This window comes from Pyxicephalus adspersus, chromosome 10 (genome assembly GCF_032062135.1).
Source record: "Pyxicephalus adspersus chromosome 10, UCB_Pads_2.0, whole genome shotgun sequence".
NCBI classification, from domain to species: domain Eukaryota; kingdom Metazoa; phylum Chordata; class Amphibia; order Anura; family Pyxicephalidae; genus Pyxicephalus; species Pyxicephalus adspersus.
The window spans coordinates 12,533,678-12,554,138 of NC_092867.1; the positions used below are offsets into that span (position 1 = coordinate 12,533,678).

General features: G+C 35.8%; 1 protein-coding gene across 1 annotated transcript in view; it reads right to left on the minus strand.

Moving 5' to 3' along the window:
• The window catches only part of ADAM12 (ADAM metallopeptidase domain 12), a 303,151-nt gene that overhangs the window by 243,493 nt on the left and 39,197 nt on the right, over positions 1–20,461 (minus strand). Inside the window, exon 2 of the mRNA XM_072424834.1 lies at positions 16,527–16,660. Coding sequence (XP_072280935.1) covers positions 16,527–16,660 — 134 coding nt within the window. The remainder of the gene's footprint in view (positions 1–16,526; positions 16,661–20,461) is intronic.

Below are 20,461 nucleotides of genomic sequence, written 5' to 3' on the forward strand. Positions count from 1 at the left end.
ATGAATGGCACATGAGTGATCAGAAGGGGAATAATCTTTCAGAATCTTTTTTTTCTAGATTTTCCTCCTTTAAAATTGGGTGCGTCCTTTATTCCGGAGCGTCTTATAGGGCGAAAAATACGGTAATAATTGGTATACAAAATAATGCAAAAAAGGATTGGACAGCAGGTTATAAAAAGTGACAAGCATGTACTATATCAGGGGTGTCCAACTCTTGCCTGTCTAAGTTTTTAATTTTGGCCTTCTGTGTATTTGAGTTCGACACCCCTGTATTATATCATGCAAAGGTACGTTAAAAGACTGGTTAACAGAGTTTCATAATTGTTTTGATAAAAGCAGGCCTCCTCAAGTTTGAATGTTTTGGTGTAATTTACACATTACCACTAAACATTCAATCTGATAGAAATACAAAGAAATAGATATTTACAATTGGAATTATTTAGAAAATATTTTTTTTCCAATTACCATTTAATATTGGAATATTATTCACAGTGTTTATGTATTTTTAAGTGGAACAACATTTTTACAATTGCTGGATCAGGCAGGTCATTATTGCAGAAAGGGACAGGTGACGTCCCTTCTTCAATAATCTGTTTTATCTGCCAGATTGCTCTGTGTTACCGAGGATGAATGAACTCCAGCACATCTGCATGGGTGTTACATCATTCAGGCATGGGCGATCAAGATGGCTGAAGACCGATTCTGGGAGCAAGGAAAGAAGATGGCCACAGATAGGCAAGTCATGCCAGTTTAGTTCCGCTTTAAAGACTGTCACAATGAGTGGAATGAACTCCAAACTGGTGTAATGACACAATTACAACAAAAGTAGTATGCCACCAAATAGGCAGAGGAAATTTCCAGGACATCACCCAAACAAATAAAATGTATGCACAGGGGTATTTTCAAATAAAGATAACGTGGGTTAACGTAAATAGAATTCTGCTTTAAATTCTTCATTACAACGTTAAAGAAAAAAAAAAACTGTTCTTGATTGACGTAACCAATGTTTTGGAACTATAAGTGCTTCTTTCTCAAGACATATAGATAAACTAGATGTACATTGACAAAAAATGTTGCTATGATAACAAGGTTTTAGAATAGTTCATTGAACTTTATAGTTAATAGTTAATTGTACTTAATATATATATATTACTAAAAAATTAGGGGCTTACATGTCATCACTGCCTTCACAAATCCAAAAGCTATACAGTTCAGGCAAGTGTTAAGTATGAATGATACAGAAAGTGTAGTTAAATATAAGAATAAAAAATATAAGAAAAGACACATCTCTTATAATTTGTAAAAGGAAGAACGTTAAATGAATCACACACACATCTAAAATGATGTTTTTTGGGCAGCACTTTACTTGTTTTGTGGCCCTAAGCCAGTTTAAAGATGAGAGCTAAATGAGGCCCCGTCTGTTCTAAAGTTGATAAAAGCTACACTAAATTTTGCAGCTAAATACATAACAAATGTTCTATGGCTACTTTCTCTGGCATAAACCATTACAATTATTACTATAATATTAATTAGCAAAGTGCTATAATCTTTTCTAGAATGAAGTAGGTCTGGCCCTCATTAGACATAATATGACCCCTTCAAGAATTATTCCACTGAATTCGACCTACTGTGCCATTTGAGTTGAACATGCTTGAAACAGATCATTGTAGGAGACAGCACAGATGATACCTGCTTTGTAATTTTGCTACTGCACTGTATAATAATAGATGTGATTTTAATCACAGATGGCCTTTTCAGAGTGTGCTAGTTTAGCACTGAAGGCAATGGGACAGAGTACAAATGTGAAGAGTCCTCTCCTAATAGGCAGCATGATGTGTGTCCAATGATCTCCACAAAGACAGAAATAAATTCATTTAAAAGAAGAAAAAAATAGGACAAATTAACACATTAACCCATCAGAGCAAAAAAAAAATCTAGCTAATGATACCAATTTTCATACCACAATTAACATGTAAACAACACAATTTCACGTTAACAACTATAGCTAGTTAATTTAACCAGCCTACAAAATAATACTACAATAATGCAGCTGTACCCAATTATCTAAATTACAAACGTCTGTGGGTACATGAATACTGTTTGTCAGCAATGCCCATTCTGCAGCTATGGAGTGACAACCAAAAATGTAAAACTAAGGACCTGTTCAGGTGTGTAAGGACTATGAAACCAATACCTTAAAATTTTAATGTTAAAAACACACTTTGCATGTTTGCACATGCTAACCATTGTTTAAACAGGACTGGTTTGTATCTTTCCAATGGTATAGCATGTGTTGTAAATTTTTTGATGCAATGATGTTAATTTTTGGGTAAACAGATGACAATAGTATCTATTAAAATGTTGGTATTTTGCACAAAAAAATACATATCTTTATATCTATATATATATATATATATATATATATATATATATATATATATATATATATATATATATATATATAAAAGGGAAATTTCACAATCACACATGGCACAAAAGGTTACACTGAAATTAATTTTCAATAGTTTACATTTTGAATCCTTTAATTTATCTCAAAACTACAGCTTGCCAATGTTGACAAAGGTGGAACATGTCTTGACAATAAGAATTTGCCCAGTTACTTGTAGTCTACCAGAGCACATGGGATACACAAGATTTACCCTTATTTATATCACGCAGCCTGGCTTTGGTCCATCTCTTTAGTAGTGTGTGTGTGCCCATGCATGTGTGTTGGTGGGACTGAGGTATATGGGTACAGCAAGTTCCCATTTATGTATAGTGCAGTCCAGAAGGCAGCAGTAAGTATTTGGGGTAGCTGATAACTGCTGAGGAGAGAGAGATACAGGCAATGTTGTGTGTCAGCATGGTTTTGAATACTTGCAAAGTAGCAGTTCAGGGACACAAAATGAGGACACCAGCACAGATCTGCTTTCATGCATGGCAAGGTCAGAAACAAAATGAAAGAAAGGAGAGGTTACAAGATCACTAGGCACTTTGCATATCAAGAAGAACAATTAAAAAGCAGATGCCAACTAACACAATGTAAACCTACAGACATATTTGTGCTATAATATTTAGGGTGACATATACTTTAAGGGCATATTTTGATGGTGCTGTGCAATTTCTGCGTACTATTTACCCTGTTTCAACCGCTGTGGCACCTGGGAGCAGCTACAGGCATTATCTGGGGTTAAAAAAAAGCTTAAAACTGATAAAGGTGCAGCTTTCTAGTGCACCCTTTGAATGCATAATGCAGAGCTTTATCTTCTCCCTCACTCTTACAGGTCAATTCTTCTACTTCTCCTTTGCTGACCTCAATCAGTTTGATTGACGTTTACAGACCGATCAATAGCTTAAGGCTAGTGCTATATGGACATTTCTAATCTTTTGGTAGCAAGATTTAACCATATGTTACCTAATTGTCAGCATTTGAAATCAATGCATTATCAACAAGATTGCCAACTGGAGTATTTCCTTGAGTATAAGTTTTCATTAGAACATTAGTAAACCAAAAAAAAAAAAAAAAAAATTCACCAAAAGGTACAGGACTTCCTTACCAATAGCAAATTATTAGATAGAACAGCTATAGCCACTCAGTTTTAAGGGGACTCACTTAATTGGTGGTTTTCAGGTACAACATTTTATTAACAACACAGGATCTGTATGCAACTTGACAGCACCCCTGTCAAGATTTGATAAGCTATGTGTAATAGGTACCCCAGTATGCGATACAGTCCCCTATCTGTATGCTCTTCTCAACCCTTCACAGGACGATCCCTCTTCACCCTATAAAAGAACTTGAGAATGTTCGTTGCAAACCACTTTCTCAGAATCTCAATGGGTTGCGTTTTAGCACAAGTGTTTTATCAGTTCTAGATTGCAGGAGACTTCATACAAATTATTGACACGCTGGTATGCTACTCCTGGTAATATTAGGAGATTGTACCCTGCGGCATCCAATCTATGCTGGAGATGAGGCCAGGCAGTAGGTACCATGTTCCACATATGGTGGGAATGCCCCATGATTGCTCCCTACTGGTCCCAAATAACTCAGATTTCACAAAAGATTTTGGGCACTGATCTAAATTTGACATTCACACTGTCTGTTTTATTTAGGATACATCTTTAAAACAATATAATTCTTCTTTGCTCAATGTGGCCTACTCATTAATCCCACTCTGGAAATCCTCCTCTGTCCCCACGATTTCTGTGTGGCTAAAAAAGTTACTGAAATGTATTCTATGGGAGGAGACTAGCGTGACTGCATCAGATTCTCTTGAGAAATTACACTCTACTTGGTCTGTTTGGGAGATGTTTGTACCCTCTGATACCTATAAAAATTTATTGGTGTGAACTAATAGAGTTAAATGTTTTGCCAAGACTATACTTAAATGTCTATTTTTGTATTATAGCTGGTATACGTTTTATACTATTGATACGGATTAAAAACACCATTATTTGTGAAGATAATATCATTCCCCAACCCCATTCTCCTCCCTCCCTACCTTTTTCTTTTGTTGATCCTACCTTGTTGTACCTATTTTTACTACATTCTCTGTAATTCTTTCATGCATATTTATTGTGATTGCATTGGCATTTACAATTGCATTTAAATAAAGAACTTTTAAGTTTCAAATAAAAAAAGTTGCCTAAACATGTGAAAATAATTTTAAAATAGTTTTTCAATATTTTTTAAATATTTAAATTCATTAAAATAATGCCTGGTGATCCTACTGTGAAAGGCTTTCTTAGATGCTTCCCATTATAGAATGGCCACCCTGATGCTACTTACACATGGTAGATTTTTGTAGTTGGAAAACAATCTTTCATGATCATTTCCAACAACAAACAACTGAAAGATGTATGAATGAGCGATGTACAAACAGCGCCGCTCTATAGAGAGGGGAGAATGAGTAAGTGGCACCCTGTGCTCTCCACTCTTCATTTCCATTGTGGTTGTTCGTTTTCCATCGTTCATGGATCTGCCAGGATGGATCCATGAACGACGTGGGGCGGCCTCTGTACACTCTGTACTCGGTATCTTGCGGCTCGTATAGACCAAGAATCATCTGAAGTGTGTACATAGCCTTCTATTTCCCAATTGCTCTTTTTGGATTATCATCCACTCTCATATGCTTCTGGTGGAGACCATTGGTTCTGGTGGAGACCATTGGTGGGTGTTTCAACAAACATGGTGCAAAACTATTTGGCATCTTCCACAGCTTTCACCATCAGGAAACCTGTCCTATGAAATGGCATGCAGCTGAGTGCAACAAAGAATAAAAATAAAGCGAATACAATTATTTTATTATTAAAAATATCATTTTTAATGATCCACAGTGTTTTATGCTTGATGTAACTGTAGACAAAGTGTATTTGCAACAACACAAATGAGTGCTGTCTGCAGACCATTATAGCTGGTCCTTAAAAAATTTCCATTAGTGCAAAGGAAACAAATAAAGCATCATGGACAGTACTTAACTTTGTTGTGACAATATTTTGGTATACCAACAAGGCTTAACTTAAGAGTTTACATCTACTTAATGACATACAATGGAGTACATCAACTTTCTTTTGCAGTAACTTCTTCAGTACATTATAAGCAATCATCGCAACTTTCAATCAACACCTTTTGTAGTTGAGTGGAATGAAGGATAATGAAGGAGTAGGTAAGCAGTGTGATAAATCAGTTTCATGAAGGAAAAACTATTAGGAATATTTGAACTCGTTTATCAAGGTGCCGCAGACATCAGAATAAAAAGTACTAGAAAAATTCTGTGCTAGATATATCAATCAACAAAACTAATTGGCACCAAGGGTTTTCCTTTTGTCAATAAATCTGGCTGAAATCCCGTGACCCAGTTTTACTGTCAGGAGAAAGGTATAAATGATGACAAGCACCTTGGACCAACACTGTGGGTCATTAACTTATGCAACATGTGAGTATGAGGTCTAAAAAACAAATATACTGTATATATGTTGACTGGAAATATTATGTAATTTACAAAGTAAATTGAGCAATTTTTTTTTTTTTGTTTTTTAGTGGAAAACATTATGATAAGCAGTCTTCAAGATACTGTTGCTCAAAGAAATCTTTTCTTCTTAATGATATCAGATGCTAAAAACAAAATCGGGTATTACTTTGATGTTTATAATCCTGATCAAATTCATGAATTACATTAAGGTAAGAAAGAAACAAAAAGCATATCTAAGCTTTCCCAGTCTGATAACATTGTTCTACCAGCCAGAGGAATAAGCCTGTGTACATAGGTACATCTACGTCTATGAAGGTCGCTAATCCCGCTAATCAGGAGTGCATGATATACATGCCCAATATGTGGGCAGTATTTGAAGTCAATGTAAATGCCCTTAAAATATCTGAAAAACTGTGTTTCGCCATTCAGAAAAACATTTTTTCTAGCTTTACTTACATAGGAAGTAAAGAGGAAATATCCCTGAGGATGATCAAAGGTCAACTACATAGAACCTGGACCAGAATGATGTGGGCAGAGTTAGGATGATGATGTTTCCTACCTATTTAATGTACGCCTGAAAAGTCAATTTTTCTATGTGGTAAAGTGACAATCAATGTTTGGATATAGAGGAGTCCCGTCCATGTGAGGTAAGCTGCTTCTCTACCTTCATTCCCTGCTTATCAGAAAGAAAAGCCTTGTGTGAGACCTGTCAGGTTAATGTGAATGTGAGCTTAAATGCCAAATGGATGACACATGCGGACCATGTGAATGTTAGCTCTGCTGCCATGTTGTTCATGATGTTAGTTACCTCTACATAAATGTTTGCATCTGGATTGTTATCCTGATTGAAACATTAAAAAAGAGCCAACTAATGGGTGTTTATTTAGGTTGATATAGCCAAGATCCTAATACACCTTCAAAACCCCCTTGCTTATGATTAAATACTCATTAAACTAGCTGATGAAGGCACAGCCACAACTTCTTTACATTCCTATGGGGAATTCATAAGTGGTGAATGGCCTTAAAATGCTGTGAGAATGTTTTAGCAGGTAAAAAAAATAAATAAATAACAGAACCCCTAGTAAAATATTTACCGAGAGGCAACTTACGTAGGACTATATTAAAACTCTGAATAAACAAATAAGGTCTCTTACAACTATTCTTAGATTGGAAGGGTATCTTTATCAAGGTGATGAGAACCTGCAAGTCATCATTGAGGGGTTTTACTGACAGACTGAATGGAATCAGTACTGGTCTAAAAAAAAAAAAAAAAAAAAAAATATGACAGGATTCTAGGTAAAAACTCTGTTAATTTAATTTTAAACAAAATTGCTAGGGGTCGTAGAAGCCCTGTCAGGTTTTCCACTTTCCCATCCTCTGTGACAAAGCATTGCCAAGAATTCCGTCAACAAAGTTGCAAAAGCAATACAAATTTGACAGGGCTTCCAACTCCATTACTCTATTCAGATCTTAAAGAAAAAAAAACCTTTTATAAAAAACCTTACCTACCATTACTGTTAGGCTACAAGTTTTGTAACTTATGCTTTCACATTGTATACAAAATAAAAGCCATTTTTTTTTATTTTAGGTCATCAGCAAACTACAGTGTTGTGCCAGATGCTTTTGCTTCAAAGCCTTTTGAGTATGTGTGTAATTCTGGTGAAGCCTAATAGCTCTTTTACACTTTTTTAAATCATGGGCAAATGCTCATTCTTTCATACTGTACAGGGCACAATTATGTCAGGGAAGCGGCCTTGTCCTTCTGTCCTCTACTGGAGATTTCATATTAGACAAGCATCTCTGGGTCATTATATCTGACAGAAGAGGCGCAGTAGCTTGCTTGGCTATTTGATGTGTCTGTCTGAAGGTTCTAAGCATCCGGCCTGTGAAAATAAGTCCTGTGGGTCAATCTCTGCCGCTTTTCTATCACACCATATAATGCTTCTCAACAGTCACTTTGTAAACAGAGCACAGAGGGGAATTAGATCCATGTCAATCACGCAGCAGCATTACAGCACATCGGCTATGTCGCTGCCTATTCACATCTCACAGGAATAATGGAGGATGACAGGTTTAATGAGTAGTTTACCCAATAATCTAAACACATTGCTTGTGAATATGTTTACCAGCTCCAGTTTGGCATTTAACGTCAGGCCAACATAAATGGTATTTTGTGCTTCGATTATTACAAAAAGTGGTTAAAAGCATAAAATAAATATGCAAGATGTCATTGGTGACCTATTGGAAATGCTCATTTTGAGGCTGTCACACTTCAATCTTTTTGAGTCATTGCTCCAGAACATGTAAAGGAATTTTTTGCCTTTTGACCTTTCTAACCTGCCTACATGGTCAGGGTCTGTGACTCAACACATAACAGCCGGGCAGCCATATATTTTGCAGAAGGTGATCAGCCATGGACGCCTATTCATTTACTTAGCAACAAATACAGTGAACTGCATATGCTATTTAGTAAACAATGGAAACTACAGGCACATCACACATTAAAAGGAAAAAAAATATAATAAAATATAATATAATACATGAATAGTAAATATACCCCTAGAGAAATCTCTGCCAAACAGAATATTCAACTTCCACTTCACAGAATGATGTCTGCTATTACATGGGCACTGCAGGCCAGTCAAAGGCTAGAAGGTTAAAGATTTTTTGAAAAAAATTGGCAATATAAACATTTTTTAGTATGCACAATATGGTGATGATTTTTTACATATTTCATGCAACTTTTACATTTTAAAGTTTTTGTCATAAAGCATTACACACACAAACACATAAGTTCTTTGTGTATATCCGTATTAATTTGAAGACTGTGGCACTCCCATTTACCATTGCTGACATAATGCACAAAGCTCAGTGCACCAAACTAGGTAAGAGCAGCGCATGAAATTAGCCCCATGTGTATACATTACTACAAGCTATACAGCAGTTTAAATATATATATATATATATATATATATATATATATATATATATATATCTTTTTTTTTTTTTTTTTTTACCCATTCAAGCGTCCCCGTTTAAAGTGTTCAAATTCTGGGCAGCGAGAGGTATTACCTTGCTAACACATTTATTAGATGATGAGAATCGTCTAAAAAAAAAAAAAAAAAAAAAAAAAAAAGATATATTTATCACTATGTTTTCCCGGTATTACCCATTCAAGCGTCCCCGTTTAAAGTGTTCAAATTCTGGGCAGCGAGAGGTATTACCTTGCTAACACATTTATTAGATGATGAGAATCGTCTTTTACCGTTTTCAATATTACAGGTTAAGTATGCATTACCAACTCATCATCTACTTTACTATACCCAGTTGAAAAGGACCCTGTTAATTCCACTATCAGCAGATTTCTCTATAAAACTGCACCCATCGTTAGGGAGGCTGTTAAGTGACTCTTCCACTTATATGTCTATAACAGATACTGTATATACCCACTTCTTATTGATTCCAGTAATGCAGGTAATCCAGAACTTGTTTTTGTTACCAAATGGGCCGATATTCTAAATTTGCCATACCAGGATACTCAAGTTATTGGTTATAGAACGAAAATCAGTGATAAGCGAGATTGGGCAGGAAGTTCAATTTAGGATTGTGCATAATTATAGTTCATAGGTGGTAGCAATTTTTCTTTTTACTATTCATTTTATTTTGGTTACTGCATGATACAATCTAATGAAATTCTGGGACATCCCTACCCATTTTCCCTTATTGGGATATGTTGTATATTATCTATTTGTTCAATGTTTTTTACCCTTGTTTGGCCAAAGTTAGATTTATCAACTTTTTCAACGTTTATCAGTCATTGTTTACACATATTTGTTTTTATTTTACATGCAATATTATTTTATGAAACACACATTTGTATTTTCTTTATGTTGTGAATTGTTTAAAAAAAACTTGTTCATTTCTTAATAAAAATAATATTTTAAAAAAATAACATACAATATTTAACAAAACACAAAAGTTTTTTTTTTACGTTGATCACTTTTATTTGCTTATATAACAAATAAATTATTACTCTGATGTCCTACAAACCATTGATTTGTGAGCCTGCGCTAACTTTTTTTTTTTTTTTTTTTTACAATTTTTAGGATTGCACCAAAACAAACTGTAGAGATGCCCTGTGGTGGAGAACACTATACTCAGAAGGTGCCATTGGAGGGAATGCCATCACATCACCCTATACATGATTGATACGCATGTTGCTGTGCAACTGTAGGAATGTGCATGTTTCAACAGTGCATTTATATGATTGTTCCCCTACATCCACAAAGTGTGTTAAGGCATGTTATTTCATCTGTGTTATTGTACACTGCACACCACAGTCTATTGAAAACAATTGGTTGCCATTACATGCTCTCGTGTTCGGCAAATTAGAGTATTAGGGTACTATTTCAAAATAAAGTTAAATAAAAATCTAAAGCAGCAATATGTTGTAGTTTACGCCATATGAAAAAAAATCTACCCAAAAAAGCTGCATTTTAAATACAGACCAACAAAACATCAAAGGCTGCACCTGATTATATAGTGGCTTTTGATTTAAGACATAATTCTGAATGCGCTATCAAAGGATACACACGTATGAGGCGTTTTGCTTTGTAATGAAACGTCTTATATAGGAAGATAATTGTGTTTTTCCTTCTTCTCGGAAACACTTGGAAGTTTTAATTACAGAACAGCCTGCTCTATAAAATAGAATAATGGCTGCTGGATTGAGCCTAATGAACTCCCTGTCAGTTCTTGTGTTGTTTTATCTCTCTTCCCCTCCCATACCCGCCGCACAGCTGAATCTGTCAGGTGTTAAAAGACACCTCGTCACCCGATTTCACTTCTTATGAAAGTATCTGTTCTTACTGGCTTACATTGAATGCCTTTCCATCTGTATGTTTCCCGTATAAAAATTATCTGCTGTTTTTATCACAAACATGTAAATGTTTAATGTCTAAGGTAATGTAAATGTCTAAGGTTAATAGTCTTAGCAATCAGGTAACATTTTTGCACATTCATTGTCATGGGAAAAAAAAGAAAGTACACCGTCTTACAATTCTAGGGATTTGCATATCAGAAAATCTGGTCTATAGCAGATCTTAAAATTACATGAATACAACCTCAGGTGAACAATAACACATGACAAATCACAGCATGTCATTTAACAAAAACTACATTAAAATGCAGAAGCAGGGTGTGAAAAATTAAGTACACCCTAGGCACTTTGATGGGTATTAAAGCAGAACTTAAGTTCCACTATTATTGTTGCAGAAAGTTAGGCCTGGGCTAAGGAAAGAAAGCATGGACTACATGACAGGATGAAGAGGGGGGTTACAGGAGTGAAAGGTTTTGTATTTGTCATGGCGGATATGTATAGCGGATGCGGTCCGTGAAGGGTTGCAGTTAAAAAAAAAAAGGCAGAAAAAAAGCTGGGGGAACCCATTAGAGGGATGGTGTTCTGAATTGGTAGGAGGAGTGTAAATAGAGAGGGTATAGGGACCAGATGGAATTTGACTCTGAAGCGGTGCATAGTGGCTGAGGGCAAAGTAATTTTAAAATGGATGGTCTCCGTAGAGAGAATTGTTAGAAAATGCTTCATGGAATTTGTCCCAGGGAGAATTTGACTGCTGTAAAAAGATAAACATATAAAATGTATATTGTTGTGTTTTATGGTCTGTGTTCTTTTTGGTGGTTGTTGGAAAGAGGTTATTAGGGTGATGGGAAATAGTGGTTGGAGGAGCATGAGTATGATTCCATTTGTTCTGCCCTGGTCAAGGAACAGGTGATGTGCCTTCTGCAATAATGCTTCTTACCTACCTGATCATTTTGTGAAACTGACTGCCAGGATATCCAGCAATCCCAGTTTCCCCTATGCTTGCTGGGACTGAATGAACTCCTAGGTCAATCAAGTTAGCTAAAATGGAAGAAAAAGATGGGGGCACGGCCTGCAACAGAATGGGGATAGGTGAGTATTCTGGGTTTAGTTCCGTAGCTATCTGCTGCCAATTAAAATAACTTGATAAACTAATCATTACCCGCATAAAATCAAGAGTCTTGGCAGTTTGCTGGTCTGGAGAATTCAAGTGTGTGTTAACACAATGCCAAAGAGGAAAACCAACAGCAATGATATTGGAAAACCAATTATTGCTGCATAATAATCTGGCAACAGTTAGAAGGCCATTTCCAAACAATTTGAAGTCCATATTCATTGTGATTTGCACAATTGGAAAAATGTAAGATATTTCCAAATCTTCCCTGAATTGAACAAGTGAAGAGCACTTCTTCACTTATTAAACCGCACTAACAAAATGCTTGATATTGTATATATCTAACGGCCAAACGGGAGCAAATATTGTACATTGTTCAGGTTTACAAACAATTTATATCACATACTAACAATTTCACATTGTGTATTTCACTGTGTTTAAAAAGAACATAATTGAATCTTTGTCAGCCAACAATTAGCATTAAAATTGCCCTTAAAGCTTCAATGTAACTAGTGGCTGTTGACAAACAACTCTAGTTCTTCCAAAGAACACACTCATTTTTACGGCCTTTTATAGTCAGCAGTGCAAACCGAATAGACATTCTACAGTAAAATAAAAAGAGTTTTCATTCAAGCATGAGGGATTCAGACTTGACAGCATCACAATAATAATACATTCATATTAATTATGGCAGATTCATAAGGGATTTTCAAAAATCTGCTGCCACATACAAAAGGCTTGGACCTGGACAAATGCATAACATTATTAACAATAAACAATAAAATGGTTGTGTTCTTTATTAAATCAACAACTTTTGTACTATAGGTGACAAGTCTTACAATTAATTTTTTTAAAACTAAGCAATGTTGTCAGAGTATCCAAACCTTTCTAATGGTCCACAAGGTATCCCCTCTTAGTTGCTGGCCTTTGGATAGATTGACAGAATGCTTTTGTGGAAAAGGAAGGGAACAGGCCACCAGTAACCACTGCAAAAGGGGCAGAAAGCAGGAAGGCTGACCATGTTTTGCTATGTGACCCCATGAAGTTTTTTTTTCCCCACATTTGAACAAAAAATATTAGACCTTTATTCAAACAGTGCCTCTAGATAAAGCTGACACACTTGAACAAATTGCATATAAAACTAACATGCAACATTTATTCTCAAACTAAATTACGGGAAATGAAGATTATCCCAAAGTTATTAGGAAAATGTACCTTACGCAATTTTGTCTTACACTTTAAATCCACGAAATTAAAAACAAATGTTCTCGATTAGGCAGCAATAAGGAGAACCTCCTTGGAGTATGCTGATAGGTACTGAAAGCTGCAAATAAAACTGCTCTTTTCAGAAGAGGGTTTAATTGTTACTAGGGTGGGTCTACTGCTAAATTCAACTGCAACAGTTTAGCAATAAATTTTAGTAAAAATTTATAAGGTATAAAGTGCATCTGCAAAACAAATACATTTTGAAATGTGATACGGTGTTGTGCCCCTTTGAAGACGATAATATACCAGGGGTACATTCACCATGAAGCATATGTCCCTCCTCAAATGCCTCATTATTGTTCCTGCTCTTTCAAAGATTCACAAAGCTGCCATGGTACCACAGAGGCAAAAGTGCACAGCAGACACAATCACATATCAAAAGGTAGCAGTGATCTATGTTGTAATCATTAAAAATGACCTGCAATATTTGATGTACGAAATAAAAACGTATATGTGACGTACTTTCCAGGAACTTTATAATATTTAATACATTCACAGCACTACATCCTATGCAGTATTTGCAGCTTTCATCCAGTAGTTGCTTCCCAAAACCCTATTTAAATATTCCCTAATTTACTGAGCAGTCAAAGTGAAGTCTATAAAAAACAAAGCATATAGAAACCAATACACTGCATAATCTTAAAAAATGCAGTGTATTGGTTCCCTAAATATACCTTCCCAAAGTAGGATTTCCACTTGGTTTTCATACAATTACTCTCCTTTGTGTCCTCACTTCCTAATGATACACAGAGGTCTGACGGGTTCCGAGGCAATACTTAGTTCCCACGATCACCCTACTCATGCTATTTTTCTGCTATACAATTTGCTCATTCAGGACACTGACTCAGGTACAATTGTTTACACGCGATACTGGGAAATGGACTTGCAAAACACAGGAGTCTAACTACAAGATTTTGGCCAGATGGTACCTATGCCCCACGTATCTGCATCGTATCTCAACTGCAACATCTAATAGATGCTGGCGCTGCCTATCCCAAAGGGGTTCCATGATTCATCTGTGGTGGGAATGTTCAATCATCTTCCTTTTCTGGGAAATGATTATTCAGTTGTTTAACAACTGCACAGGCTCTCATGTCCCTAATAGTCCTAAAGTGACTATCATGTCTATGGTTCCAGGTTTGATCAAGCCCACTAAAAAGAGCGTGCTTCGACATTTTCTTACGACCCCTAGGGCACTCATCCCTAGGTTCTGGAAACAGACGGTGGCTTCTTCCATTAAAGAATAGCTAGCAGAGCATGAGAAAACCCGTCATATGGAACAGTTGGTTGCAGAGGACGATGATCGAATGGAACAGTTCAAGTTAACTTGGTCTGCTTGGTCAATCCCAAACGTATCTGACAAAGTGGTTAATAGGAATAATTTAGCGTTGAGGGGGTGTACCCCCCCCCCCCCCAAATTCCTTTTTCTCTTAGCTACCCATGTCCTCCCCCCACCCCACCCCCCTTTCCCATTACCTTGTCCATCTGGGCTTATTTGTTTTTGTTGCATGTGTTCTATGTTTGTCTTTTCTTTCTTCCTCCAAACCACAGGCCACCATTGGGCCACAATAAGGTATTCCTGTTATGCTAAATCATTTCAATTTACTTCTTTGTTAGGTATGTGTGGTAGATAAGACCATGAGGTCAGGTATACAAAGTGACAGATATCAAGAATAGAAATATGCTCCTTTTTCATATTTCAGATTTATGTTCAATTCGACAATTTTTATTAATGTATCTTTGACTGTGTAAACCCTTGCTTTATTTCTGTTTTGCTTTGTTATGTATTTAATAGAATTGGTGTGTTTGTATTGTTTTCTTTTTAAAATTCAATAAAAAAAACAAAAACAAAAAAATAAAAAAAACACAAAAATGCAGGCTGACCAGGGATTGTAATTATTTCTCATTTATTAAACGTTTTACTGACCAAGCACCAGGTCCAAATGGCAGATCAGTTTAATAACTTATCAAATGCCTACAAATTCAAGCCCCTTTGTAAATGTCAATTTTTTAAGGTTTCCCAGATAAAACGCAGTGTGAAAGACGATTTACAGCCATGATGTGTCTCTCAAGAAAAGTCTGAACTATAGTGAAACATAAAGCAGACCAAATGTTGAATGTTTAGCATTACAGGGAATCAGACATAGTCTCATGTTAACCCATCCATAATCCACTACCTCTCCAATACTCCATCAGAGCCCTTGTAATGTGCCTTGTTCATATAAGTCTGGGGAAGTAAGTGACTTCTGATACATGCTCAGATTACGTGACAAATCAATAGTTCCAAACACAGTTAAGAAAGGAGCTGGGTTAGCTAGAAAAGGACCCCATCATTCTTTTCTAAACAGAAATGTAAGGCATTTTTAGCATTTCTTCCAACTTGCTTGAAAATGTACGAATTATTTTTTTACTTTTTGTCTAGGCTAAAATGATTTTGTCATCCTGCTACAGGCAGAAGTAAGCAATTTCTTAGTCTCCTCTATCACAATAATCAGATTTAAACAGTGTAACTTTGTAGCAAATACCATGGGAGAAGGGGGTTGATCAGCAAATTCCTAACCCCATGACAACATGACTGGGTAACCTCTGAGCTGGCATTGTACTCCAGCAAGTAGATGCAGACCCTGAATATTGACGGAACAATAACACCTTGGTCATCATGTAGAGAAAAGGAGATAAAAGGCATTGCCAGTGAAGTATCTCTAATACAGATACCTGAAAGTATAAAACTTACCCGTTACATTTCATGTGCCTAAAAATATAACTAATACTAGTACCATATTTAAGTCTGTGAAAACCCTGTGCTGAGTATTTCAATGTTAAGCTCCACAGTCCTGTCTCCAATGCAGAAATGTGGAGATATCTAAATATAGAGATCAAGGAATTCAAGTGAATCTGAAAACTAAGGATTTAAAAAGAAAAAACTCAGACACAGTGCTAAAATGTCACCTCTACCATCAACCCTAGAAACATTCCAAAGTATATCTTTAGAAAAATATGTGGTTGAGCAAAAAAAAGGCATCAGGTGGCATTGTGGGGTAATGAGCGTAAATTAGACCAACAGGTAAATATACCAACAATACAGATCTTCAGACATCATTTGCAACAGCTTAAGAAGCATCTCACATTGAATTATATGTTAGGCATCAGGTTTAGAAAATAGTCTGAATAGTTTCCATCCGTTACATTGTTAGCACAAATATAGTGTATTTTCCAGTGTCTGCAATGTTTTCTTTTCATTCTGTATTGTGCAGGTAAAAGCATCTCATAGGAACATAAAAAAAAGCAAACTAACCTTTGGAAAGATGGTACCTATTGCCTTCCACTGTTCTCCACTCAAAAGATAAGGGACTATTATCTCATAATGTCCACAGTGTTCCCTTTCTGTCTGTTTCCTAGACGATCCCAATTTACAGTCCACATTCTCTCCTAGACAAAAAGAAAAAAAAATAACAGAAACTTTAGTATGGAACGACCTGCAACACACAGACATTACTGTTTAGATGACTTTGCAGAGTGGCTAGAAGATTAATACGTTCTAGAGAATCTCAATAAATCAAATCAATTAAACATTTTCAGCAAGTTTGCTTTGTGGAGCTGCAGCAAAATCATTGTTCTATGACAAGGTGAAAAAAAATTAAAAAGAGAGCAGCACAAGAAACCATTTAGCACAAGATGAATGGTAAAAAGTTACATGTGACAATGCAGAATATAAAAGTTCAAAGTGTTTTCCCCACAACAGGCTTTACATGGATAATATCCAAAAGAATAATCAGATGTGCTGCCCTATGACAGATCTGTGCCCCAAACTCTAATCTAATGCAACCCATTCAAAAGCAACACCATTTGTAGAAATTATTAGAAGCAATGTAAAATTAGATCAACTCCTGTAACATTCAGGTAAAATCAGGGAACCCCAGCTATAATTTCTATATCCACAGCTCAAAGTATTTTAGAGCGGTGGTCAGTGGGAAGAAGTCACCCTTACAGATAGCCATACGTGTAACCTAAACTGACCCGAGAGGAACAAATTGCTCATTGCTCAACAAACTCCTAGCAATATTTGCAGGAACTCTAGGGTACCACAGAATCCCAGAGAAACATTGATCTGAATACATTTTAGGACTCAGGATTTTCAATTCTACCATAGTTTAAGAAAAATTCAGAAAATACATAATTTGATCCAAATGGTCAGCTTTCTATTCTTCATACTAGGTTTTAACATTGAAAAAATGAAATACAATTATAAAATACACTTTTCACTGTGAACCAATGGACGTTGTGCCTCATGGGTGGCGGGTACAGTCGTATCAGCTGTTGGACTTACTTCTTCTTTTCTCCACAATATTTCCTCAATAAAAATAATTATAACTAAGACAAGCAATTTAACAACATTTTGAAACAGAATAAGAAAAGCAAGCATAGAAACATAAACATTCAAACAGCGAGACTAGTGAATCAAAAAATAATTGCCAACACAGGGATACATATGTGTAATAGATCTGTTTGGCAAACAGATAAGGGGCAAAATGTTAAAGGAAAATTGTTTTCTAATAATTAATACTAATTGTTGCATTTAAATAAAAATTCACCAACCATAAATTTTTTTTCTCAATATATTCTCGCAAATTGTAAGCAATATCTTCAGTTTTAGAGACTTTTGATATATTTGGACTAGTATTCTTATGGCAAATTATAGTAGCCGAGTTAAGTCAGCATCTTCATGTGGCAAAGTTGTTCTCTTGATTTGGACTATAAAACAATTCTTTCTAATTTCTGTTACATAGGAGAAAGGAGACATGGAAGTTCACAGATAGCTTGGAAAGCTTTTAACGTTTTTAAAACATTTAACATATGGGTCATGAAGCAATTTTTGGGTTCTCATATTATCACTGATGTTGTCCCTCGCACAGTCCAGTCTTAAAAAGCAATTGCAGAACATTTTCCTCAGTCTGATCTGACCATTCCCAGAGAAGGGAAATAGCAGAATTTAGCTAATGTATGCTCAGTTTTAGGCATTTTATTAGATACCTGTTCTGCTGCTTGTTAACAAGAATATCTAATCAGTCAATCAAAGCAATTGGCCATGTAAACATTCTCAAAATGACTAGCATTAACGTTAATAGAGAGCATCAGACAAGTGAAGAGATGCAATTTTAAGGATTTTAAATATGGCACGACTGTTGGCCCCTGGCAGGCTGGTCAAAAGAGTTTAAAAACTGCTAATCTGCAGGGATTTTCACACACAACCATCTCTAGGATTTTACAGAAAATGTTTTGGAAAAGGGAAAATATCTAGTGAGCAGCAGTTCTTTGGTGAAAATGCCTTGTTGATGAAAAGGCACCTATTGCTACATTTCGCTTGGACCTACCAAAATTAGACAAGACTTAAAAAATTTGCTTGGTTTAATGAGTCTCAATTTCTGTTGCAACATTCAGACAGTAGGGTCAAAAATTGTCATAAACTACAGAGCATGGATCAATCCTGGTTTATATTAAAGGTTCAGTCCGGTGGTGTAATGTGCGGTAGATAGGTGTATATCCCAAAAATACAGAGCCTTACTATCTGATTGTCTCCACTACACATCATCTGGAAAAAGTACTCTGAACTATACTTTTCTTCCCATCATCACATCAGTTATACACATCTTCCAAGTGATTTATTTAGTAAATGTTAAGCACTTAGCAAGAATAACTGGTGTAAAGAACATTTATCAACTCTTCTACAGAACATGTGGTATACATTTTTAGAAGAATGTATCCTATACTATAAGATTTATTGAGTGCACAATTGAACCAAAAAATGGATACTGTTTCTTTGCTGAATCTTTTAAGTAAAATGAAAGCCAAATACTTTTATCTGGAATGTGTATGAATAAAAGGAGGTAGAAAAAATAACAGAGACTTCATATAAAATAGGAAATTAGATAAGCAGTGAGGTAATCAGTTCAAAACACATAACAGAGTCCTTTAGGGCCTGTGTGAGGGAGCTTTGGGCTTTTGCCATCTTTTGGCGTTACTTAGAATACACGGACAGGTGAATTTTGACCTTCAAGCAACAAAATGCATTGTAAGGAGCACTGAAAATAACAACGTCAAGCTTACCCAAAGGATGCTAGAACGAAGGACCTTAATAATATGGCAAATAAACATAGAACAACACTCTCAAGCATTCATCTAGAACTTTCTTCATCTACCAAAATTACAGGCTCACACAAAGGATAGACTCTTACAAATGGATGGGTAAAATAAAAAACACACACAACACCAGCCTCATGCATTTTACAAAGCTGAAATATTAAAATGTATCTACAAACAGCTTACATCCAGAAACATCCTTTATTCAATGATTTTGGTCCAAAGTATAGGGAAATTTTAAAAAATAATATGCATGTCTATGCTTGTTAAGTGTTCTTCCTTTTGTCCTGTTATTGGGCATCGGTAATTCAAGTCTCTCTTTGTGTAACCTGCATATGACCAGAGGCAATGTACAGAAACAGTGCTATCAAGGGAACGGAAAGTCAGATTTAGAAGAGTATCTTTTGCATCCCAAGGTAAGGAAAACTTTGATTCCATGGGATGAGTTACAGCTCCAGCTTCGAAAAACAAAATCTTACATTTACAATCTGAAAAAAGACCAATTTTCCAACAACTAAACTTAGCAAGTAACAGGGTGCATGACAGCTAATATTCTAACCTGGTTATTTTGGAAAGGTATAACTCAACTGTAAAGATTTAAATAGAATAAAGGTTTATGGGCTGTAAATGCATACAGGATGCTGGAAAAAGCCTTTTAAAGGTTCGTTATTCTATTTAAATCTGCCTGGCATCAAAGTGTTTCACTCCTACAGATCAGTATCAAGATGTCCTCGTGTGTTCCTCCCCACCCTTATTCCTTTGTTGGTTCAGGATATGGTTATCTACATGGCTATAGGAATAGACCCCTGTCACTTGAATCTTTCTACAGATGTGATTTATACAATTTACTATCCTGATCTTTGTTTATATTGGATATCGGAGATGGTTGTTAACACATTATATACACAATACTTCCTTGATTCCATTATTACACTTATTCTGCATCCAGTTATTTTATTCAATCACACTGTCCCCCCCCCCACCCATGTTAGGACCTGGACAAAGAAACCCTATAACGCATTCAAGAAAGATTATGCTAGAACTTCCATTGTGTGCATTTGCGTATAATTATTAAAAATGAGTGCACTTAAA